This window comes from Syngnathoides biaculeatus, chromosome 17, assembly GCF_019802595.1.
Source record: "Syngnathoides biaculeatus isolate LvHL_M chromosome 17, ASM1980259v1, whole genome shotgun sequence".
NCBI lineage: Eukaryota > Metazoa > Chordata > Actinopteri > Syngnathiformes > Syngnathidae > Syngnathoides > Syngnathoides biaculeatus.
The window spans coordinates 13,384,004-13,410,196 of NC_084656.1; the positions used below are offsets into that span (position 1 = coordinate 13,384,004).

The 26,193-nt window shown below is 39.8% G+C and overlaps 1 protein-coding gene and 1 non-coding gene across 2 annotated transcripts in view; one reads left to right on the forward strand and one right to left on the reverse strand.

Moving 5' to 3' along the window:
- Positions 1-2,654: 2,654 nt before the first annotated feature.
- Positions 2,655-2,727, reverse strand: trnat-agu (transfer RNA threonine (anticodon AGU)). The gene has a single exon. It is a non-coding gene; the product is annotated as a tRNA-Thr (tRNA).
- Positions 2,728-9,031: 6,304 nt separating this feature from the next.
- Positions 9,032-26,193, forward strand: part of igsf9a (immunoglobulin superfamily, member 9a) — a 51,225-nt gene continuing 34,063 nt past the window's right edge. The window contains exons 1-3 of the mRNA XM_061801807.1: positions 9,032-9,414; positions 23,295-23,389; positions 23,525-23,725. Of these exons, the coding sequence (XP_061657791.1) occupies positions 23,329-23,389; positions 23,525-23,725 (262 nt within the window). The 5' untranslated portion in view covers positions 9,032-9,414; positions 23,295-23,328. The remainder of the gene's footprint in view (positions 9,415-23,294; positions 23,390-23,524; positions 23,726-26,193) is intronic.

Consider the following 26,193-nt stretch of genomic DNA (forward strand, 5'->3'; position numbering starts at 1 on the left):
TAACGCAACACTGGAAAGACCTTCAAAACTCTCTTGGCTCACACGCACACCCAAAGAAAACTTTGAAAACAAGCAGAACAAATCCATCATTCATATCAATTTGTCATAACATGTTTAATTTTAATATAATCCATTGTAAGTGGGAAAAAAAACGATTTTTATTCACATTAGCTTCGGGATTTCTTTTGTGAGTGTGTGTGTGTGTGTGGGGGGGGGGGATTAATTAACCAGTTTTCAAGTTGCAGCAGAAACAAACGATTTTTTTTTCTCTCCCCCCATTGAACTTGTATTCATAAGCGTTCTGAAATCTCATTAATAAACCCTGCCACTAAGGCTACTCGGAGACTCATGGGACATAAAATGGCACATAGATGGCGAACCTCCAACCCAGGGCCCAGCACCCAACACAGTACATAAAATGGAAGGATGGACTTTACTTTAAGCGGTGAAGGTTCGGCTTGGTCAGCTGTAGCTGCTCTCAGGCTATTTCCGTAGGTCACCTTTTCAATGCTCGGTGCACAAATTGCAGTTGTACTTATGCCAGCAGAGGCGAAAATATATGTGAAATTGGCTGTTCCTGCCAACCGAGAATTACGACTCACCTCTGCATGTCCTTAGCTGCAGTCCATTTAAGGTCCCTCAAGAGCTGGAAGGAGGTGTTTGCGCAATAAACAGCTTCAGTTTGATCTAATTGCAGGGATCCAGAAACATGTCCTCCACATGAGCATGCCAAAAAAAAAAAAAGACGACACCTTGTTGTGTCAAAACAGTTCTGTAGTGGATGTTCCTTGCCTTTTAATAGCACTCTTGTGTGTTGTTTTTATTATATTTTGGCTGTAGCTTATGCCAAATCAACTAAATTGGCTATTTCTTTGACAGAACTTTTTAGCTAGCAATACCCATGTATTTCATTTCTAAAGAAAGTGTGAGTTTGAGCTCAACACTACAAATAAGTAATACTTGTCTTTCTGGGGATACACAGAATACACAATGAAGTTTGTTGTACTGCTGATGCATATTTACACATAACCTTCTAATACATTTGATTGCCATTTTGGTCAAACAAATAACATCGAGTTTCAATTCTTAATTACGGAATATACGTATGGGCAAATTACATTTAAAATGATTACTTTTGATTCATTAAACTCATGCCTGGAAAGAAAATCAATAAATCATCAGTTAGGCGAGGACAAGGACAAAACAGAGTGCCCAAAGCGTGCAATTATATGCCTGGTTTAGTTGCCAAACTTGAATAATTTCTTTTAGCTGCAAGTATTGGGGTTTTCTGCATTTATTTATTTTTTTACCAGGAGCAGCTACATATTTTAATTATGTTTGATGATACAATCGTCGTCATTTTAATGTTTCAGTGAAGCGGAATAGTGGGCGACTAGTTGACACAGCTACCTGACAGTTCTGAGGACTTCGGTTCAAATCCGGCCTTGCCTCTAGTCTGGACCCAGGACTCGAAGGATTTGTTGTGCATGCGCATTTTGAGCCAAACGAGGAAGTACACGATGAGGATCCACGGATCTAAAAAAAAAAAAAAAAAAAGACTGGATAGCGCATACACCTCTAGCGGTATGTTGATTGGTTGAAGCCAGTTGGCCGCCATCTTGGCACTCTCAAAACATGTAGAGGACATGGTTTACAGGTTGGATTATGGTGGGGTTTATCTCAAAGTTTGGCATGTAGAATTAAAACTGGTCGCGTGAGCTTGACAGTTTTTCAGTTCTGGTAACATGAAGAATTTTTAATTCGACCTGGTAAGCCAAAAAAGGCTATTTGCAAAGGAAAGACATAGAACACCGTGACTACCAAGAAACCTTGCATATTACCCAGGGCCCGATTTCTGTGACATGTTAACTTTTCCCAAAATATGCTGTGAAGCCCTATCGTTATAACAAAGCAAAAAAAAAAAAAAACAAAAAAAAAACATTTTTTTTGTCATAAAAACATTACATTTTAAGTAAATCACTTAGCTATATTTTTGGAAATAAGACTCGCAATGGGAAAATACATGCTAAACGCATTGTTCATTTGTTGTCTTGCGACGTCCTATTTCAGACAGAAAATTTCAACTTGTTTCCTCGCATTTGAAAATCAAATTCATCAAAAATGTCACAGAAAATGTGTTTTCTTGCTTATCCACTGATTGCTTATCCACTGTTTAGGAAAATATTTACATCGCTTTTTTGCAAAAAACCGTCGGCCTATGAAGGTGAAGCAGAGAGTGAGCAGTGAACAACAACAACGGTAAACAAAACTTTGCGCAAGTGAATTAAGATCATCAGAAAATAAAAACCCTTTACAAACAAATTTTAACAGTGTCAAAGTAAATCTTTCTAACTTACCTGGAATGTTTTCTCACAGGCAGGAAACTGGCGATTAACGCACGGTTCGGTATGGTTGTTTTTGTAGTCTCAAGATGGCGGATGACGTCTTCAGTTTTGGTGGCCAATGAGCCATCCAGTCTTTTTTTTTTTTTTTTAGATCAGTGTGAGGATCACTATTGTTTGTTTGTTTTCCTTTCAGGGTCACCACAGCGTATCATCTCAGATGAACGCATATATATGTTTGGCACAATTTTTTTTTTTTTTTTTTTTTTTACACCAGATGCCCTTCCTGACACAACCCTTCTCAGGGAGTGAAGGCCCCAGTGGGATATGAACCCACAACCCCTGGTTTACTAAACCAGAGCTCTAACCACTGAGATACGGGGCCTCTAAAAGTAAGTTTCTTTCAGCTTGTCCCTTTCAGGGTCGCCACAGCGTGTCATCTCAGATGAACACATATATATGTTTGGCACAATATTTACACCGGATGCCCTGGTTTACCAAACCAGTGCTCTAACCACTGAGCTACGGGGCCTCTATCACAATTTGCCGCCGTTAAAGTCGCACAGTCACTGTATTGACAGAATTTACGGCTCATCTCCCTCAACTGAAGTAACGAAGGAGGAAGCTGATTTATTTGCAGGTTGGCAAATAAAAAAAAGTTATGAACTTTCACGGGAGCAACAAATATTTAACGATGACACCAGTAGTATAACTCATTGTAAAAAATGACATATTTACTAAGGTAACTTCCAAGCGGAACACCGATAGATGGAAACAGCAAGTATTACAAATGAAAATTCAGTGTATTCTGCATAATGGCTTAAATCGTCATGCATGTAGGAAAAAAGACATCATGATTGAGGCTGAATTGAGGGAGTACAAAAGAAAAAGCGGTTGTTTCTTGCCCTCTCAGCCGATTGACAGAACAGGTCAGTAATTTTCCTAGTTTTCTAAAGTGGGTTTCTGAAAACATTTTTCAGGCCAGGGACTCCTACAAGGGAAGGATTATCATTTGCCCCTCTAAATACCGTGGGAATATGATATTGTTTTCAACCCAAGTATTTTACCTTATCAATGAAAACAGTCAAGATGGGTTACTATTAGCAATGACTTCCACAGCTTCACTGTGTTACCTGCACGGACGTTAGGCAAGCGAACCCGTCGACACCACCATTGACTGCTTTTCTAAAGTCTATTGCTGTTTCTGAAAAGGTCAAAAACTCCACACGCTATGATTCACGTTCTATGGTGCATTAACTTTGTGCCGTGTGAATCAGGAAAAAGGTTAGAATGTCAGACAGAAGCAGTTACTGTATAGCTGCATGCACAATTTCGTATCTTGCTGTGTATTTTGTGGGCCCTTATCACTTATTATGCTGACGTGATACAACTAAAGATAAGAAAAATGTTTCTGTAGAATGAGTCAAGAGATAGAAATATTCTAGTACAGCAAGACATGCATGTACTGTACATACCTGTACATAAATGACCCCTCATCCACAGCCTTTTAGAACTGAGAAAATATATGTTTTTATACTTGCAGGCTTCTTGACAACACTGTGGTGTATCAAATGATCAGAAATTTGCAAAAGAAAGAAAGCACTACAGACGTTTAATCTTTTACTAAAGCAAAACAAGTGAACATGTTATGTCCTTGCTTATGTCAATATCTTTTCTTTGCCACAGTTCAAGTGAGCAGAAGCAACGTCTACAACAAAGTAAAAAAACTCCCGTCTGGCTGCATGTGGATGACGGGTACATTGAACGGCAGGTACTAGCCTCACATTGTAATTGAATGATTTGAAGAATTGAGCATTGCAAAGATATTGCACCAAAAGACATTCAGGTTCGCGAGCTTCATTTCATATTTTATATGTATGTTGTAACATTTTAAAGGTGTGTTGTGTTTATGAATGGCTGAGTAGTTGTTTCCCAAAATTGTAAGCCCAATATTGTAAATATGGTAGAACAGTAGAAAGTGTGGAGTGGAGAGTATTTTTATGGATTATATTTCTTTATACTTCAGTTTTTAACATGGTGTAACATGTGGCCTCAAGTTAATATGCTCACCAGTTATGAAGTGTAAATGTATCTTGCACCAGTTCAGTTGACTATTTTTATTTGTTCCATTAGTAGTCTGACATCCTCTGAACTTCTGTCTGGAAAAATGTGGTAGACAGTTTCATCTAAAACCACTTGGCAGCGAGCCCAAAATCCCCCAAATAGTCTAAAAGGCGCAAACAAACGGCAACAAGCCCCCCTGCTTGTCACCTCCCTCCATCTTGATGATTGGTCTGTCGTTATAAAGCTGAGTTAAGCATTCTCAAAAATTCACAGTTGTTCTGCTACCAAAATGCTAAATTCTGCAAAATGTCATACAAGTATTGCTATGGGTCAACAGAAATGACTTGTTAGAAGGACAGCATGGGACTAATTAGGTAATGTAGAGTATATGTAAAGTATTATGTGGAGAGATGTGTCAAAAATTCTTTTCACACAAATCCACTATTTAGATGTTTTTCAAACACACAAATATATGTTTCTTTTCGATTCACCAAAACTGTATACCTACGAATTACGCTTTTCACATCCACACGTATCTGCGATTTGCATCGTCTGCTTTTGTACTGTATCCCCTCTCCCCTTCAGAAAAATGAGTGATTGTTGTCTGAACAATAACGTAATAATGATGTCATCGCAGCTTTAGATCATCATGACTCCTACAAAGCATCAATTTAAGTTGTAGTACATGTACACCCGACAGCTCCTTGGGGCATATTTGCGCACTGTATGGGAATTATATGCTGCATTGTATCAACGTTGGTGTACTACTTCAGTCATTTCGCCGTAAATCTGAAATTGCAATCCCCACTGGCAAAAATGATTACAGTGCAATGAAATGCTTATCTTGTTTGACTTTAACACCTGATTATTTACTTTGCGAGTAACTACGATCAATATGCTATTGCAATGAATTCTGTGTCTTCTACAAAGCACAAAACATTATGGATCAGCACTGAAACAATTTTGGCCGGTCATAAAAACACTCGTAAGTTTAATTGAAAAGTCCAAATTGCCCACAGTTGTAAATGTGAAAGGGTTGTTTTTTATCTGTGCCTTGTGATTGACTGCTGTCAAATTCAGGGTTCACTCATCTGAGACGAGCCCCAAAGAAAGATTAATAAATGAATGGGGGGGGGGGGTGTTATGGATTAATGCACCAGGCCTTGATCACTGTTATTAATGGGCAAACAGCGGAGTCAGTGTATAATCTTTTTTTTTTATTTTGCACAAAAAGTAGATTGTGATGATTGTGTGATGGTGAACCTCTTCAGAAAATACACATTTGCATGATCCACATGGAAATAGTTTCTTTACAGTTGAAGAAAAGTGCTCCAAAGGTCCCCTGCAAGGCAATTGCTCTGGCAATTTTCTTTTTTTTTTTTGGCTTCTTACTCATCTTTTTCTGTCAGGTACCATTTCAACAGCAGGCAAAAATGTTTCACTGCAGCAGGTTGAAAAGAACCTCCAATCATTTCTTCCCCTTGCCTAACAACAAAAATAACACAATTATGTAACTGGCAACACTTTCTTAGTGTATTAAAATGAAACATGCAAACTAGACACAGGCAGGGCCAGGATTTCAACCCCACACCGCAGAACTGTGAGGCAGATGTGCTCACCAGTTGTTGCACTATGCCCCCAAGGATACATACTTTTATTACTATTAGATTGGACACGCTAACATTCGCAAAATCATAATTTCTTTTGGAGCCTCTCCATTATTAGTGGAAAACCTTACCTTGTTGAGTTTTTCTGTGGCATTATAAAAAGTCAGACAAAACTTTTTTGGGGGCGTAAAGTTTCCCACTGTTTATTGAGCACAGGGATTTATTTTCAAATTAGCACCCCACCAAATCTAAATGTCACAAAAGTATGAAAATTGTAATAATGATGACCTCATCCGTACTCACAGGAAGCCACACGTCACTCTGTTGGGTTTATTCTACCTACTTTCCGTCTAATGGACGATAATTTAGTTGCTCTGACTGTCGCTATACATTACTAAAAAATACATATATACTGACATATATGTAATTAATAACAGCTCGGCGGGAACAATCTACTATAGGTTTTGAAATTTACATAAAACAGTTCAAATGCCATCATCAAATAAATAAATAAATAAATGTTTTTAAAACTTTTCCATAAACTGATGTTCAATTAAAAAAAAAAAAAATTATCAGTCGGTCGTATTCAAACTTAGATAAAATAGACTCAACCCCAAATATGTTTCAGATGCACTTGTAAGCTCTTCCCGGCATTTTGTTTTTGCTTTCTAGACGAGGCCTAAAAGGGTTTGCTCAAGCACTGACTGCTACTTTAAACTGTTCATGATGGTATGTTTGGTGCAAGGACAACATCTCAGCTCATCATCAAAAGAATCATCGCCATAGCGACGGTGAAAGATGGTGGTGGTGGCGACATCATGCTACGTGGCTGCTTTTTTTTTCAGATGGAACTGGAGTGTGAGGACAAAAGCTTCACTTATTAAAGTGTTTAGAATTTATGCAGTATTTTTTCCTCTTAAATAATTGGTTTAAAATATCAATATAGGAAAATTATAATCGCCAATAGGGGAGCAGCTGTTGTTCACAGAATATGAACTCTGGGTAGTCAGGCTCTGTCCCGACCCCCTGTGAACTACACTTACATGCTCCAATGAGGTGTCGCTTTTGTCCGTTGCTGAGGTCATAGTTCAAAGATTGTAGTTGGAATTCTGTGCAGAATATATCAATTTCTCTAGACTGCAGTTTTCGCTCTGTCCAGCTGTGTGTTATTAAAGTTTCGACAGGTGTCTAAATGTCTGTTTTTGTATAATCGATATTTTCGTAATTACCAGCTCGTGTTCCAAGAATTCAACAAAGTGGTAATTAAAACACTCCCACTCCAGTTAATCCTTCCTTAAAAATAGATTGAATTCATGTCTTGCCTCTGCGTTTTATTGTCCTGCTGCCAGTTTTCATCCATATTTCTCTCCCAACTCCCACAGTTTAGTGTGTTAAAATATGAGTCTGATGCTTTGTACCCCGGGGTGCCAACCGCTGTGGAACCCCCCCGCTGTGCCTTCTACTTCCGGAATTCACATCCCCGTGTGCGAGACAACAGTCTGAACGTATCAAATTTGTAATTATCAGTAGGAGGCTCATGTTTTTCAGACTGCAGCTTGTGTTTGTAGAAAAACTATTCTGACGTAGAGGCTCGCCATTTAAATAGCCCGTGAAGGTTTTTAGTTTAAAGAAATAATGTTCACAGTTTGAATGTGTAAAGAGAGACAGGATAATTAGATCAACTGTGAAGGAGGGTGTTAGTTAATTACACTTAAAATGAAATATCAAACACTGAACAGCCATCCATCCATTTTCTTAGCCGCTTATCCTGACTAGGGTTACAGGCATGCTGGAGCCTATCCCAGCTATCCGGAACCGGTCGCCAGCCAATCTCAGGGCCCATAAACAACTGTTCACATTCCTACCTACGGGCAATTTAGAGTCTTCTATCAACCCGCCACACATTTTTTTGGGGTTGTGGACGGAAATCGGGGCACTGAGAGATTCATTTTTTACTTTTTTTTAAACAGAAACCATCGAACATTGACTCATTACATGTAACACTGACTTTTCTGGATATTGGGAAAAAAATATATGAACATCCATCCATTTTGTTTGCTGATTATCCTCACGAGGGTCACGGGGAGTGCTGGAGCCTATCCCAGCTGTCAATGGGGAGGAGGCGAGGTACATCCTGAACTCGTTGCCAGCCAATCCCAAGGCACAAAGAGACAAACAGTCGCACTCACACTTACACCTGGGGGTAATTTAGAGTGTCCAATTAATGTTGCATGTTTTTGGGATGTGGGAGGAAACCGGAGTGCCCAGAGAAAACCCACACAGGCACGGGGAGAACATGCAAACGCCACACAATCGGGTCTGGGATCGAACCCTGGTCCTCAGGACCGTGAGGCCAACACTTTACCAGCTGATCTCCACCGTGCACATTCCCAAACATATATCCAAAAAGAACCACCTGCTGTCTTCTTTCTCCAAACATGTATACGAAATGGGACAAATGCATTACCCTGGCACTCCATGTTTATCCCACGGTGGGCTCTTCCAGATTTAAGATCATCTTTATGGTTCTGTCTGATTTGTTCCAGAAGCTTAGAAAAGCCTGCCGACAGTGAACAAAAAGAGAATCCGCTTCTTCCCTGCATCACAGCAACAGTATTGTGCTGTTCTATTGTATGACCTCTAGAAATCCCAAGACACACTAAATGCTGAAAACATGTAAAGTTGACTCATTTTTCTGCTACTCTACTGCTGTTTTGTTAGAGAATCTCAGCTGCATAACTTTCACAGTATCCTGTTTTAAAGGCATTTTGCGATATAATAATGTAATTAATCTTACATTTCATTGATATGTTGCATAGGCCACCACTCACTTTTTCCATTTATTGGAGCTATTTATATGTAATATGTATTTATTGTTTGTTTATCTAGAGCTCGCGACCCAAAAGTGCAAGGGCAAGTACACCCTCTTGTGGTCGCTACTGGACTGGACAGCATCCAGGGGATTTAGACGGGGGGAGGGGGGGGGGGAGAGAACGACAATCATGTCATTACCAGTCTGCACAAAAGTTACATGTATGTGACGTGCTTTGAATGTAAATTTGGTGGCCGAGGGCTTTTGAATACAAGTAAAAGGGCGACGTGCATGGAGGGAGGAGGAAGCCAAGAAGGAAGGACGCAACAGCAGTCGAGTGTGGATACTTCACGGTCACCTGCATGTGGAACAGACACCTGTTTAGCCGCTCTTGTTCGCCACAGATATCACGTTTCAAATCGTTGCTCAGAGCAACAAAGAAGCGAAGCCCAACGCTCCCGTTCTGCTCACTTCCAGTTGGACTGCACTGAACGAGAGACTTAAAACAAAACAAAACAAAACAAAACAAAAAAAAAGAATTAACGAGCGACATCAACGTCACGGAGGCCGCCGGTAATCAAGCTCACAGGTACGACGCGTTTAAATACCTACTCACCTCCCTCTAAATATCTGATTTTGGAAAGGGTTCCTTCTCCTCTGAAAAAAACGTTGAATTCAGTCTTGTGGTATCACATTTAAATACCCACTCACCTCCCTCCGAATATCTGCTTTTGAAATGTTTTTCTTCTCTTCTGAACAAACCTTGGATTCAGTGTTGTGGTATTCAAGTTTGAAACAGTGCTTTATTATTGGACAGTATTCATTTAAGCATATGATAGTTTGCCCATAATGTTGGCCTACGGTATCAAAGCTTTGCTTTTTATATAAAGACGAACGACAGACAAAATACACTATTTTATACGAAATACAAATTTGGGGATACGTAGTTGTATGTTAAATGTACAGACTACAAATAGTATAATTAAATTATATTTGTTGTTTTTAACATGTCCTTAAACGTCACACAGGATAATGACTTGCGCAGTGCAGACATTTAAACACAGCAGCGCGGGTGCTGGAAAATCATTCTCAAGGATACTAATTGTTTTTAATGCACTCATTGGAGATGCACATTTTGCAGCGTTTTGCATCTCTTTTCAACAAACATCTTTTATGTGAGTCCCTATGTTTGTTCCTTTTTGCTTTGGCTGTGGGGGAGCCATTTAACTGTATGGCGTATACTGCGTTTAACCTTCCAGAAGCGTCTAAATTGCAATATGAAAGAAACTCCAAAAGAGCTCACAAAGTTAGGATAGAGTCGGTGCCTTATATTATAAAATGAAGTATCATCTAATAATACGAGACCTTATATGCAACATGTCTTTCTTTTTATGTGGAATATGCTTTTCATCAATCTGTAGTGTTTGAAATAGCAGTGTGAGGCAGCATTTTTTATTGAACTTACTAGACATACATATTTTACTTTGTGGATGCTTACGTTTCTTTTAAGTGGCAATAGAGGGACTGAAATCTCTTTTGTTCATATATTAAAGTTCTTATAAACATCTTTGAACACAATAAGTTATATTCCCATGTGAATTGTCCTAGCTGCTTATCCTCACAAGGGTTATAGCAGAGCCTATTGCAGCTAGCATTGGGCGAAAAGGAAGACTTACACCTGGAATTGGTCGCCAGTCCGTCGCATGGCATAGATCGACACCATCGCTGAGCAGGAATTGATCCCACACTGCTCGTATCAAAATCAGGCGTGTGTACCACTACACCTTAAGTTATATTCACATCTATTTATGTGCAGTGTCTCAGAGTGAAGCATTTAAAGGTCAAGTATCATGCCTATTCTAAAATAGATATTGTCAAGAAAAATACATATAACATTATTCAGTTCAATGTCAATACGAAAAAATAAATATGAGCGGAGAGCGCGTCATCCATGCGCAAAGTTGTGGAAGTATCATTCGACATTCAAGTGGTCACCATATTGGCTCCATCTTCTGTCCGTGACGTCACACTGGGAAATTCGGCATTGAAAACACGCTACGGGAGACGAACAACAGAGAAATTCGGAATTTTCTGACGCCCCTTCTGACACGGAAGCTCTTTTCAAAGAAGACAACATTTCACAACCAAAGGAAGTGACCGGGGCAATATTACCTTATCGTTTTGAGCTATATTGAGATTATATGCGGATCATGGCAAAACTGCATGCAGTCAAACCACCTCCCTGCCTGATCCAGCGATGAATATGCCACTTGCGAGCGACGACGATGGCGTGGCCAAACTGCCTCCCCATCCGATCCGCCACCGCGGCCTGGCGCCGTGACGAGCCACCCTGGCGGCGCTGCGTCCGGCGATCCCAGCTTCAGCTGGGGTGGAACATCAACACATTTAGCACCCTGGACTTACGGATTACCCCCCACCCCCAACTATTGTTTTTTTTTTTTTTTTTTTTTTTTCTAGTAGCTCTATACACACCTACCTGTCATTTTGAACCCACAAAGCTCTCGTCTTTTGCACAAGTGCAATCCATTTTTTGTGACGAATTGGGTCTTTTGGAAAAGTATGAAGAGCGAAGCCATTCTCCTGAGTGTTCGAGCAATATCCAGCAATGCAACGAGCTGGCATTTTAGCTCACACGAAGGAACAACGAGCTCCCTTCCCGCAGGTAAAACTAATAGAAACATATGAGCCCGCCTGAGTGTACGTCACTTCCTACTTCTTCTCGAAACCAAATCCCATGAGAGGATTTTCATGGTAACAGTTACAAAAAGCCATATATGTCAAAAATCATGTTTTGTGGTAAAAAATGGGATGGGTCCATACTGCCTGCTGTTTTTTCATTAATAACATAGTAAGAATCATGCATTTCATGACAGCAGACCTTTAAAAGATCTCCCACTAATACAAACACTTTGAGTCAGTAAATACTTCCCCTTAAGAATACAGCCAAACATACTGTATATATATTTTTACTCTTGACTGAATGTTATTTATACCAATTTATTACTCTTTTCAAAGCCATATTGTGTTTCTTGGCATGAAAAGGTATTTTTGGATGAAGTTTATCTGGAAATATTTGCGCTGCATCACCGTAGTACTAAAAACTGGGATAAATTGTCAGAATCGAAGTGACTGTCATGAATAATAAACATCGAGCACGACACTGGATCAGTGACAGTTTGAAATATTCATCTGTCCATCCACCCATCTTTCTACTATCTGCTTATCCAAACAATAGGATCACAGGTGAGATGGAGCCTATCCCAGCCGACTGTGTGAGAGGTGAGCTTCCCTTAGATTGGTCGCCAGCCAGTTCCAAGGCACAAAAGGCAAACTAACATTATCAACCAATCAACCAAAGTTATTTTTTTCTTAATATCTATCCCAGTCTGGTAGCAAACGTGTCTCAAAGAGCTTGAAACCCCCACAAAAATCAAGAACAATTCCTGGTCTGCAAATCCCACCAGGGCGTGGAAAAACGGAACGGAAAGTAGGAAAAAGTTATAAAAGGTATTTGCACATTCATTTAATACTTTTTATAGTGTGTATATATATATATATATATATATATATATATATATAGTGCTTTTTATCTTGACATTATTTGTAGTCTTTTGTAGCACTGCAGGCGCTTGAGTACAGCAATTTCAATCCTTTGTATGTAACGCATATAGAAGAATTGACAATGGAAGCACCTCCAACCTTGGATCTGGAAACCTTGAGAAGAGATAACATATGGAGTGGTTCACTTCTACGATGATCAGTCTGCAATGGATGCCGAATGAGCAACATGTATCTTATGAAATGATGGATTAGAATATTAGTTAAAAAAGCATGACGGTCCAATAGATGAAATTAAGTGCCACAGGTAGACACTTTCAGGGAAGTGGTTCTCAGGAGCTGTCCCGGTCAGTTAAGATGAAGTAGAATCATCTTTATTGTCATGAACATGCACGTGTGCACATAAAACCTGCAATTTACTCATGAACACTTTTTAGTGGAACACACTGGAGCAGGGGTCAACAGCAGCACCCGAGGAGAAATTTGGGGTAAAGGTGTCTTGCTCTGAACACCGCAGCCATTTATCCAGAAGGTGTGGGTGAATTGTACCGACGGGGCCTTAAACCAAGTCCCCACAGTAGCAGGAGATGATCTTAACCATTGGGCCACGGGTCAGCAATGTCCCAATGGAGAATCCTCCACAGAAACGCCTCAGGGGAAGTGGTTCTGAGGTCCCAGTTGGGTTATGTTGATTCCTCACTGCAGCATTCTAAATTGGCTCATTGCCTCTTCGCTCATGCTCTGGGAAAGAGAAGGGGTGGGGAGGAGAGAGGAGTAGTGTCAGTAAAACAGGCAAATCAACCATTAAATGCATTTCCTTAAGATGGGGTGATAAGCTATGTTTTTGAATTGTGGAAGGAAGCCACCGTGCTCAGTGAATACTCACAGAAAAATGGAAGGATTATGCAAACTCTGTATGGGAAGGCCAAAGATGACATGACAACCAAACTCTCAAACCTCAGCTCTGTCTTTTAGGTGAACTGAAGACTTTAGATTGTCCATAGCTGTGAATGCTTCTTTGTCTTGTGTGCCGTATGATTGGCACGTGACCAGTTCAGAGTGTACCCCACCTCTTTCCCAAAGTTAACTTTGATGGATTCCAGCTCGAAAGAAACACTAGTGAGGAACGGATAGATGGATGATTGGTAGCACGGAAGGTGTGTTGGGCCGATCAATAGATGTGACCTTGAAATATCAAATCGAGATTTTTCTTGCCGGAGTGGTAAGCCCTAGACGCAGGGATGAGAAATACCTCCTTTTAATTTGAAATACCTTAAAAACAAGAGAGTAATTAATACCACTGCTGTACAGAGAAGTTTGTAAGGTAAAAACACGGTTGATTTGTGTTTAATTAATGGTCAACCTCTGCTTTGTTTATACCTTGAAACAATTTTCCCCACCAGGAATAATGGAAGTAAAATTATGTTGCTCTATTCATCAGGTCTCCTGTACAAGCATAATAAGTATCATTTTGTCTGGACTTTTCATCACAAGGTACAAGTTAATCACTTCATATTGAGACAAAAAAAAAATCTGAAATGATGAACGACATTATTATGTAGAGTTAATGTGGATCGCAAATGCACCTCATTGCTGAATTGATATGCCTTGCCCAGTGAATAAATTTCTGTACAGGATAGCAATTTATTCATTGCAATTCGTTGACGTCTTTCCAGATTACTTGCAACCTTTTATTGTTCAGTGAATGTTCTTCACACTGTCTCAAAAGTATTCTCTTGTCAATTGACTGTTGTACCAATGTGGCTTCACTCCCCAGAGACGAATTCCTTGTGAGTTTCTGACATACTTGGCAAATAAAAGATGATGCTGATATTTTTTTTTTCCCGAGATACTCAGAATTTCAACCTTGAGATTTGCCCTCCAGAGGTTCCGCCATGGTCACTACACTGATAGTGTAGTGCATTGTATTATCTTTCCACAAACTATTATATTTCAGTTTGGACTTTTACACTTTGGCTGGCTTGGGTTACCACGGGGTGGTGATAGCTGTGTCAGTTACTTGAATAATGTGTGGTTATTGCCAGAGGACGTTGGCTAAATTGCCACTGAATTGAACTCAGAAGATAAACGGGACACTGTATGGAGGAGCTGTGCCCTGATATTATTTGTAATCTTTGAATAGTCTCCCTGCCGTAATCCTTTGTTCTTCATTTAAATTCCAAGAAGACAGTGACAAGTCCCATATGGACTAATCTTCCAGCAAGCTCAGGTCTAATTCCTACTTTCCATATTGGCCATCCGCAGATTGCACATGAAACTCGGTCGCGCACCAGGTTCCATTCATACTGCATTTTTGGGTTCAAGGTGGTATGCTCGTGAGTGTTGGTACTTGACTGTCTTTCTGTATCTGTCCTGTGACTGACTGAATATCTCTCCTGGATACACTCCACCTCTCACTATTTGTGAACTTGAATCCCTGTAACCCTTAGCAGTAAATGTAGTACAGAGGATTGATCCGGACGTGCTTTTGCCAAATTCAAGTCTTCATTATATTTCAGTGTCATCAGACTGTGTTTTTTTGTTTCCCAACTTTCACTTTACTGAAGGGGTTCGTCTCCAACTGAACCTGCTGTCAGAAGCAGCCTTGAAAAAGTCCAAAGTCAATGAACAAACAGATAAAGATTCATGTTTCTTCTAGGATACAGGAACATTGCTGTTTACATCAATACTTAGGAGATTATTAACGGACATTCAGTTCATTTTGACGCAAGCAAGAAAAGAAAGTGGCATGATTCATGGGAGAGAAAATAGAATTTCATTGAAAAACAAACGTGGGATCACCTTTATTGTTACCTTTCCAGTTAAAGGGGGCAGAACTGCTGATACATGCGTTACAGAACCATAATCAATCAGCTGGTCCTCCATTTCTCTCCTTATGTAGATTAAAACAGCAACACTGGCACTTTGGTACAGTTTGTCTGTCCGCGTCTCTATTTGTGCCAGTTAATAAATCAGCATGGGATTGTTGGCTTTCTATCACGAATCACCTCCTTGTTTATGATACTTTTAAATGTTTTGTTGTGCTGTCACCAAGGTTATGTTTATGCATGTGTTAGTCATCATCGGCGCGGAAGGTTTTTTTTTAGCAAATATCAACGGACGTTCTAATGTATGTTGCCATGCGATGTTTTTCACCGTTGTCAGTTTGCTCTGAGGTTTAATTCAGATATTTTTCTTGGTGCAGAATGCGTTTTTTTCTCACATCTGTCTTCTTGCTGTTTTTGTCGTAATTTCCCATTTTCTTTCCCCGTTTCTCTTAATTACCTAACTATTCTGCCATAGAGATTAAATCCTGTCTTCCATTCGCAACACAAGATTTCGATTGACCCGCATTTTTGGCCCCCCTTCAGATGTCGGATATTGTGCGAGCTTGCTTGATTTTCATTTTGATGAGTTATCAAGAGGGAGTCAACTGGAAGGGACGAGACAATCAACTGATCATTATGTGCCAAATAGGGGAAGCCCCTGCAGCTTAATCATTGCAACAGCTTCCATTCGGATCTATTTATACATTCATGAACAAACTTCAGAAAGCTTGTACAAAGGTGAAAAGAGGAGGATAGAAACATCGGGATGTCAAGTCAGACAACGATAAACGTGCACTTTACAGTGGATTTTCACCCATCAGATTCACTTTGACTGTGGAAAAGTGTTTGAACGTCGTGCTGTTTGTTGATGCATGGGAGTGTGTTGGAAGACGGGCTGCAGCTGTTGACAGTCTGTGTAATTGTTTCTCAGCCTTTCGCACGGGGGCCCAGTTGTCAAATGAAAACGCTACTGAAGATCTGATCTTTTTTTTTTGTTTCATACTCAAGAGTACCATATGTACAAGAAGGTTTGTGAGGAGGAGAAGGTTATTATCAACCTACCGTAATTTCCGGCCTATAAACCATGTCTTTTTTCACACACTTTCAACCCTGCAGTTTATGTGATGATGCGGCTAATTTGTGGATTTTTTCTAACGGCTGCAAGGGGGCACTCGAGCGGAAAAGGTAAGACTGAGACCGGTGGAATATATGTGCTGAGGAAGTGAATTTTACCGGTCCGGCTCTGTTAGCCGTGCACTAGCATGTTACTGCTGTGTCTCAGTGATTTTTACCAGTATGTTTTTTTTCTGTTAGCACGGCATTAAACTTCCTGTGTACCGTCATTCTTTGTAAATATCTCGTGTTTCAATGTCAGTTTCAATGTGGGCACTTGCGGCTTTTACACGGCTGTGGCCTACTTATGTACCAAATGGTATTTCCTTTACAAGTGTACCGGGTGAGGCTTACAACCAGGTGCGCTCTGTCGGCCGAGAATTACGGTAATCACATTACTTGAAGTGAAGCTAGTCCCCGGTCTGCAACAGTTCTTGGTTTGGTACACTACTGTTCTAATTAGTACAAGCAATTGCTCATCCATAGGAACTTGGGCTTTGGGACCACAAGGTAACAGTTTAAGTCCCACTGCAGCTTAAAAAAAAGACATTTCTCCTTCCCTGTCTGCATATGCATTCTGGTTGTCTTTTTCAGCATATTGTTAAATTAATCCCTTTCTAACAGTGTCAATCAAAGCTGAGCCTTACTGTGAAACGAAAGAATTAACTCAAATAAGTTATTTGATAGTATGGCATCCCTAAAAAGAACCTAAGTCCAACAACCACGACCAAGGTTAAGTCAGTAATTATTTTTCCTAACTTGAGATTCATCCTGTAAATTGAGTAAAGCACATCATATTTTATTTATTGTTTCATGTTTGAGTCTTAAAAATGTATAGCATTTTGTTACAGCAGTGGTTGTGCTTTAAAGTGCTTAGAAGTAATTTTAGTAAAGTATATAATATTTTATTTATTGTATTTTATATTTGATCTTTATTATGTACAACACTTACAGCCATGGCTGTTCTTTAAAGGGCTGTATAAACAAAGTTGAGTTATATTGTGTCTCAGTCTAAATACTAATAGGCACGATGTAACATTTAAGTCAATGAAATTGTAAAGATTACATCGAGTTAAAAAGAATATAAGTATATCTATATGTCAGGCTAGTTGTGTGGCATCAGTGGTTAGGAATGGATTTTTTTTTTTCCACGAGTAACAGGTACTGTACAGATGTAGCAATCAGCAGTAGCTCTATGAACAAGTCAAATTTTTGCATTCTAATAAAAAGTAATCAAAGTACAGAACATATTTTATTGTGACAAGAGCTACAGTGCTGAGAGCTTCATCTGTTTACATCTGATGCCATTTTGACAGTCCTAGTTGTACGTGCAGATTATCTGGATCAGGAAGTCGTTCTCTCAACCACGACAGTTGAATTTATATATAGGTATGCAAGATTAATTTAACATATTGTGGCAGTTGATTGACAAAAGCTGGTTGGCTGCAGCTAACTAAGCTAATTTGTTGGCATAGTAGATGCACATATTGCCAGCCTGCGTGGATTTAAGGCATTTTATGGCACAGAGACAGTGCCCAATAGACCATGGCCATGATGCAATGAGGGATCCTGGTTAAAGTAAGCCACTGTGAACAAAAATAAGCATATTGGCAACCACTTTTTCTAGCGGGAAATGCATTTAAATACTATCTTTCTGTCTACTGGACTTCAAAATCCCACTTAACTCCACTCCACTACTATGTATTTCATATTGCTGCTGTATGTTCCCACAACCTTACTGTGTGCATCGTGATGTGGTTGGTGCATGCTAACATTGAAAGGTAGTAAAGAAAAGATTCCAGAAATTTTGCAACATTATACTGTACTGTATTTCTCACACTGACTCTGTGGCTGGTTGCAATCAAGAAAATATGCCACACATCATTAATCTAACTTTGACTGCCTAATTCATATTTGACAAAAACTGAGTTATTATGTTCCAAAAGATTTATGACTTATCCACCCTCCCCACTTGTTCTCTAAGGGAGCACCTCTGCTGACAACTTTTTCACTTCCGCTGCAAGAACTGAACTCTTTCATATCCGCCATGTCTTGCAGAGTAGAATAAAAGTGTCCATCAAAATTGTGCTCACAAATTAAACATCTTTGCATTGCATATTGGCTGTGTCAGAGAGTATTGGACGATCTGTTCTTCCTAGGCTTGTGATCAACTGATTCAAAAGAGTTTAAAAAAGTATTCTATCGGTCAAGTTAGCATGAACTTGTTAACTAAATAAATTGAAAAACCACAGAGGAAGGTTACGAGATGGAGAATCTTTTACACTGGGAAAAACCTTCACCCCAATGTAATGGATGCATTTGTTTTAAGGCAGTTCAGGGTGAACCCCGCCTCCTGCCTGATGATGGCTGGGATAGGCTCCAGTACTCCCGCGGGCCCCTGTGAGGATAAGCGGCTCAGAAAATTGATGGATGGATTTTATTTTACATTTCTGCAGTCATTTTGGTGTTAGGATTTTGTAGGTTTGAGGGGTATTGTAGACGGGAGAATGCTGTTCTTCAATTTGATTTCCCTTCTTCCACAGAGAACTCAGTAGAAGGCCTCTGTCTCATTTATTGTTTTGTGCTTCTTTCTGTACTCGTACTTCTCGCAGACTGATGAACTCTCGTCCCACATCATAACTGGCGAGACTACGGCACCCACACAGGTTACTTACATTGCCACCCTGCTTAAATGGGAAGTCTTGGCTGGCAACAGATGGTTGGCAGTTGGTAAAAGTTGCAGTAGGCAGTAACTAGCGGAAACTACATTGTACCCGCAATAAAGTGTCCGAGTCTTGTGCTCGTCAGTTCCTATCAAAATTTGACAATGGAATTTGCATTGCCTGTACAGTGATTTAGTTGTTTGGATGTTTGCCTCTTATCTTGACAACAGCCACGTGTCAAACAATACTGGAAAACCTAATCGGCCTCCAAATGATGCATTCAATGTAATTGTGTGCCGTTTCAGACCAGCATGGAACTAAATTCATCCACTTTTTTTTTTTTTTTTTTTTGCATCCACATAAATTTTATTTTGTATGATGTTTGTATGGTTTTAATTCATATTTCACGCGTTTACTGAGTCACCATAGAAACACTTTTACATAGCAAGTAGGAGAAAAAAATAGCTTGATAAAATCTGGCATCCTTAATAATATAATAACAATGAAGTATACAGTATGTTATTGCACAGTACATAAATGTTATACAGTGTTTAGATAACAGTGAAGCCTTGGTACTTGGACACCATCTGTTCAACTATTTTGTTTGACCTTTGGGGGGGGGTTGAATTATTTTTACCTATTAAAAATAAATATGTAAAAGTAAAACAGAATATATGTGCGTGAATGAGAGGGGCGGAGGAGGAAGAGTGAACCTCCAGGGAGAAGAGATAGCAAGGGTGGACGACTTCAAATATTTGGGGACAACAAAACAGAGCAATGGTGAGTGTGGTAAGGAAGTGAAGAAAAGGGTCCAAGCGGGATGGAACAGTTGGCGGAGGGTGTCTGGTGTTCTATGTGATAGAAGAGTATCCGCCAGGATGAAGGACAAAGTTTATAAAACAGTGGTGAGGCAGGCCATTATGTACGGATTAGAGACTGTGGCTTGGAAGAAACAACAGGAAGCAGAACTTGAGGTAGCAGAAATGAAGATGCTGAGGTTCTCGCTTGGACTGAGCAGGATGAATAGGATTAGAAATGAGCTCATTAGAGGGACAACCAAAGTTGGGTGTTTTGGAGACAAGGATAGAGAGAGCAGACTTCGATGGTTTGGACATGTTCAGAGGCGAAAGAGTGAGTATATTGGTAGAAGGGTGCTGAGGATGGAGCTGCCAGGCAAAAGACTGAGAGGAAGACCACAGAAAAGGTTGATAGATGTTGTGAGGGAGGACATGAGGACAGTGGGTGTTAAAGAAGAAGATGCACGAGATAGGGTTACATGGAAAAATATGACACGATGTGGCGATCCCTAACGGGACAAGCCAAAAGAAAAAGAAGAAAAATAAATGTATAAATAGTTATTTCTCACATATAAAACCATTTTACCATAGTTGATTCCCTTGATGTGTCTTTTGTAATTGACGCAGCTGGGACAAATCCTTATAGTTGATCTGAGATTTATTATTGAGACTTTGCAACCAATCGTATTTTTGATGATGTCATGGGAAATGACAAGGGGCCATCAGGCAGTCATATGTCAGCGGCTGTCTAGGTCTTTCTTTCTGTTCTCCCTGCTCTTTGGAAGAACATTTTGCTCATTCTTTGGGTTATAGAAGACGAAAGTAGCTCTGACAGTCAAAGCAAACATTGACGCTGCCATCCTTTTTTTTTTTTTTTTTAATTCAGGGAAGTACAGACAATTGGTCCACATTTTCATGGTATTTTTCACTTTCCCCACCTTTTGAAGCACTTCCTTCCTTGTAGATGAACAGAAACAAAAATGGGGGCATTTTCAAGTTACTGGTACTGGGAAATGCTTATTGTTAAATGTAAGATGTATTTATTTTCTTCCTTCAATTTAAAAGACTTCCCATGTGTCTTCATATTGGGTTTCTGACATTTAAAAAAAAAACAAAAACATGATTATAACCTTACCATGATGGGAACCTAGACTGTTTTGAGAGCAATGGGTCCTTGGCGGCAGTTAATAGAAGCTAATGGTATTAGCTAATGTGTGCATCCAACAACAACAAAATTCAATGGAGTGTCACTTTTGGGCTCGACGTTGCAATATTTTAGATATAGTGTAGTTCGGCCATATCTTGGTAGTGGCAGATCTTTTCCCAGCCTCGATGTTGTTCATACAGTTAGAATGCAAATAATTTACTGTGTTGCTGTGTGCAGTGTTCTGCTGCTGCAGCTTCGCAGTTTCTTTTAAAGGTGTTTTTCCTAGTTCACTCCTACTTGCTCCTTCTTTGAGCGTAGGCTTTTCTTGTCCTTTGCACTCACCTGTTGGTCCGAGCAACCAAGTGGTACAACACTGTTGAGTGATTAGAACAATATGGATTATTAGATTGTATGTGTGGATAGAACTCCTCTGATAGACTGCCTCTGTGCCTCTGCGACTCAGCTTTCCACTGTCCAGGCCACCGTTGAGCCACCTACAGTGATTAACCTCCACTTGGACATCAGTCACCAGTCCGGTTCTTGTGCCGGAACGTTCGATCTTTATGCCCACATCTTACACCATAGTGTGAGTGTACCCTACTACAACTCGTTATCCAGCCTAGAATAAATCTGCTAAGTGAGCTGTTCAAAACCAACACCATCATCTTCTTTAACCTTCGGCCATGGGCGTTGGGTACAGGATCTCTGATGCTGTTCTTATTTTCTTGGTGTCTTAAACCCAGCCGACAGTTGACCTCTTAGGGCATGGAACCATTGGAGTCAGGTGACATTGGCAGCTCTATGTCAATACACTTTTGTCCAAGCAGGGATTGGACTCCATTAAACTTTTTGAAAGTGTATTTTGTCCACCTATCGTTGAAAGACAATAGTGTCAGAAAGGCTGTCAACACAAGGGGACTCCCACTCGTCAAGGGACGATGTCTGTTGATCTCTGTTATTATCCTTTGTGTGGGGCATGCACTCCCCCAATGTGACTTTCATTTACAAAGAGCTGTGACAATAGCTTCTTGGCTGGAAACCTTTGCTTACAAGTAGAGGTGGGTCAGAAGGATGCTGTGTAAGCTCTTGCATAATTTTCCTCTCCCCGATCTATCTTTGCCCTTGATCTGATGCTGGAAATACAAAAGATCTTTTTCAGAAATGTTTTTCATCATCACTCGTGTTGTGTTAATAGGAGATTTTTCATTAGTTTAGAAAATTTAGGCAACACCATGCAGCACTCAATCATTACACTTACCAAGAGTGGGGAAAAATATTGAGGAGGTAACCTTTCAGATTCTATTATATATCAAAGCTAACTGGGATTGGCGTCAGAGGTCAATAATGTTAAAAGAACAGAAAACCTCACAAAGTTTTTTCTAGTTCATCCCAAAGCTGGATGTGGCTAAGCCACCCAACCACACCTTTTATAGAGCCTGCTTTGTGCTTTGGGGCACAGTCATGCAGGAAAAGAAAAGGGCCAAGCTGTCTCCGCAAAGCTGGAAATAGAGAACTGTGAATATGTAACATTCATGTCGCGAACTAAATCATCTAATCCACAACACCAATTGTCACAACTGAATGCCGTTGAAATTGCATGAAAAATTACCACTGGCGGCTGATCACTGTACACCAATGGATTGAACATCAGACATTTACGGACACGTTGTGACAGAAAAACCACGCAACAGGTTTTGAGGTTCCAAATTCTGTATATTTTACTGTATTAGCTAAAAATGGTGTGATCGTCGTGGAAGAAGTCGATTGGGCCAAAGAGGGGAAATGGGCGATAATAAAGGAGATAGTGTGAATGAGAGGCTATTGGCCCATGGCTACACCCTGGCATGTCGTGAATCAGGGTTAACCCTAACCCTCATACACACACAAACACATACATGCACAAATCTTAGAAAAAGTTGATCACATGGAGTGACGCTGTCAACCTATGCATTGATACTTCAGTATCAGATGCCACTAGATCATCTTATCTTCGTCCTTGAGTGTCGCATGAGCCAAATGCCTTCACTGATGCGCTCTAAATAAAACACTAAGGTGTCGTTATGCACATGACTCTTGGAAGATATACACAACATTTATGACATTTACTTTCACGGCAGGATATAAGGGCCAGGGTGTTTTCTGGCTACAGAGGCAACTTTACCCATTTGTGTAATGATATGGGATGAATTCCAATCACTGAAAGCTATATAAAAACCACCCCGTGTCTGTAAAATGATGACAGAAATAGAACTTCAAGCTGTAGCATTTTCACAGATGGTCGTTTGGGTGTCTGCGGCCAAGTTATTAATGTGGGTGTGACAATTGTGTGCCTTTGCCAACAGATTGAGGATGCCTCGGGTTGATTGAACGACAGCTATGGGGTCAAGAAGATCTTACTTGCAGACTCTGTTAGTGGGGCCTCTTCTTTGCCTCTTTTGTAAGTATATTTGCATGCAACTCTTCACTTGATGTACATTTTGTGTGCTTTTTGCCCGCCATTGAGTGTATTTTTATTTCTCATGTCACATGAAGATTGAGAACATGTATTATTTTACTCCTCATAACCCGACAGGGACTATTGATGGGAGAATGCCAGAGGTGGGTGGAAAGGTCGGCGGTGTAGCAGAGTTGACTTGCAGTGCTCATCCGTCTGACTCAGTTGAAATGTCATCTGGGTCACCACGCATGGTTGAATGGGTGCGACAAGGGCTCGACATCCCTGTTCTGATCAAATTTGGATCGTATGCACCTCATGTCCATCCACAATATGAGGGTGAGCAAACGTGAACGCTGGTGCTAAACTGTTCTATTCTCACGTTGATATGCTTTGCTAAATATCTTGGAGGTGCAGCTACATTTTGTAGAAAAAAAATGGCTCTAGAAGCACTATCGTACCATTATGATCACTGCAACATAGCAGGCTAATTTTATGTGTGTCATTTAGAGGGAGTTTTAATTGGATTGGTCATTCTAGAATGAATTGGACAGGAAACTTTTGCCCTCCTCCAAAAAAAAAAAAAACTCAATTTGAATACAACAACGAAAAGCTCAAGTTGAATTCAATTGTTTTCCATGGAAAGACTGTCATTCCTAAGAAAATATTCTTCTTAGACAAAGCAAACAACCACACCTTTTTGGCATTTTCAAACCACCCTCTTTGAGAGGCACTTTTACGGATTTTGCTTTTGATGTATCATCATCTTTTGTGCTCACAGCCCTTGAAAACAAAGAATGTCTTCTGGGGAAACAACTTTCAATGCACCGAGAGTACTTTTGTGCTGCTCCGGTTTTCCTTTATGTTCACCAGCAATGAACGGACAAAAGAAGAGTAGGACTGGGCGATGCAGATATGCCTTTTGTCAGAGTAGTTCTCTTCTGAACTGAAATTCTACCTTGCACCTTTTGTGGTTCTTGCCACAGAGTCATGCAACGGTTTTAAAGTAAAACCAGTGAAAAAAAACAACCAAAAAAACCCTCCAAAAAATGTTTTTTGTTTTTCTGTGATAATAATGGGGTCCAACAAACCTGATACCCGTTAAAGAAGACTAAATATTAAGCATTTTGTTCACTGTTTAACACCCTTTCCTTGTGTGTTATTATCTGGTCTTTGCAATAGTTTTGCCAAAATACTCAAAGATCAAGAATTAAAAACATATTTTTCCATGATAAAATAGGCTGGTTTTGGCGGGTTGGATCTTTGTCATGCAGTGGACCAGCACTGGAGGGTGGGTTGGATATCACAGTTGTCTCCCTCAGCATGTATCTCTGAAATGGCCACCCTATCATTAAAAGACTGAGAGACTGGCTAGTTACAGAGTAAACATTGACACGTTCTCTAATTTTAATCATACTGTAGTGTGTGTTGTCAAGCTTAACATGTCTACTCTATCATGGTGAAAAAGCAATTGGCATAAAATCTTTGTTTGTTTGTTTAAGATTAGACTTGCTAAGTTTAAGTTTTAAGTTTAAGATCACACACTTAGCTTGCTAATTGAATCTTTTTACTGAGTGAAGGTCTACATGTGCTAGTTAAATGCTAGCATTATGCAAATATGTCCACCTTGTCATTGTCCGCCAATGGCAAGCTTACACATTTTGAGCTTTTTATCTACATTGGCTGATTACAGTTACTTTTGACGATGGAGCTGCCAGGCAAAAGAGCAAGAGGAAGACCAAAGAAAAGGTTGATGGATGTTGTGAGGGAGGACATGAGGACAGTGGGTGTTAAAGAAGAACGTGCACGAGATACGCTTAGATGGAAAAAGATGACACGCTGTGGCAACCCCTAACCGGACAAGCCGAAAGGAAAAGAAGAAGAAGGCTGATTACAGTTACTTAATTATTTTTTTTCTCAAGTGCGAGCTTACATTTCTAAGAGCATATTAGTTACAAAGTTTGGACTTAATACAGTTAACTAACTCACCCAACTAACTTTTTGTGGAGTGAAATGGAAAAAATTCTCTCAGGCAACTTTGATATTGACATGTCCCATTCACTGCCATAATGCGTTTGAGTTAAATAAATTAAAAATAATAACACTTGGCTACAAAATTTCTGTTTTTGCAAGTTGTCTTGTGTTTTTTTAGAGAATTTTGGATTACCGGATCCACAAAAGACAACTTGTTCATGCCAGGCTTTTATCTCAAATTGTTAACAGTTTATTATTCAAATGTTACAAAATTTGCTTGCTTTAACTTGAAAAGCAGACTGCTAAACTATAAATTCAATGCTATCTCATTGTGAATAATTCAGGTTATAAACCTCCATTTATTTTATTTATAGTCGTGCTCATTCAGTGGGCTGCAAAAAAAAAAAAAAAAAAAAAAGAATGATTCACCGATGTGTGACTAAGCCTTTTATTTGGAATTCATCAAAGAGTTGGAGCTTCATCTTCCAAGGTTCTCTGTGGTTTTCCCTGAGGTCGGGAGATTGTTGCTTTATTGTGTTACTGCTGTTCAACACGTAAGGTAATAATGTTTTCCATCTTCGTGACTTGAGTATACTCACGCTGTCTGTCAACACCTTTGAGGAAGTGACAAGAAAGCATTTGGTGGCACATTTAAATGTCAGATTGCGATTCCCCTGAAGGATGTAGCAATGAATCAAAATGACATGTTTTTAACAACGATGGTGTGGTCTTGTAAAGGATGTTTTAAATTGAATAAACTCCAGCCATTCAAATAAAAAAAAAAAGAACTTAAAAAAAAAACCCACTGTACTCAGAACTATTTGTATTTAAAA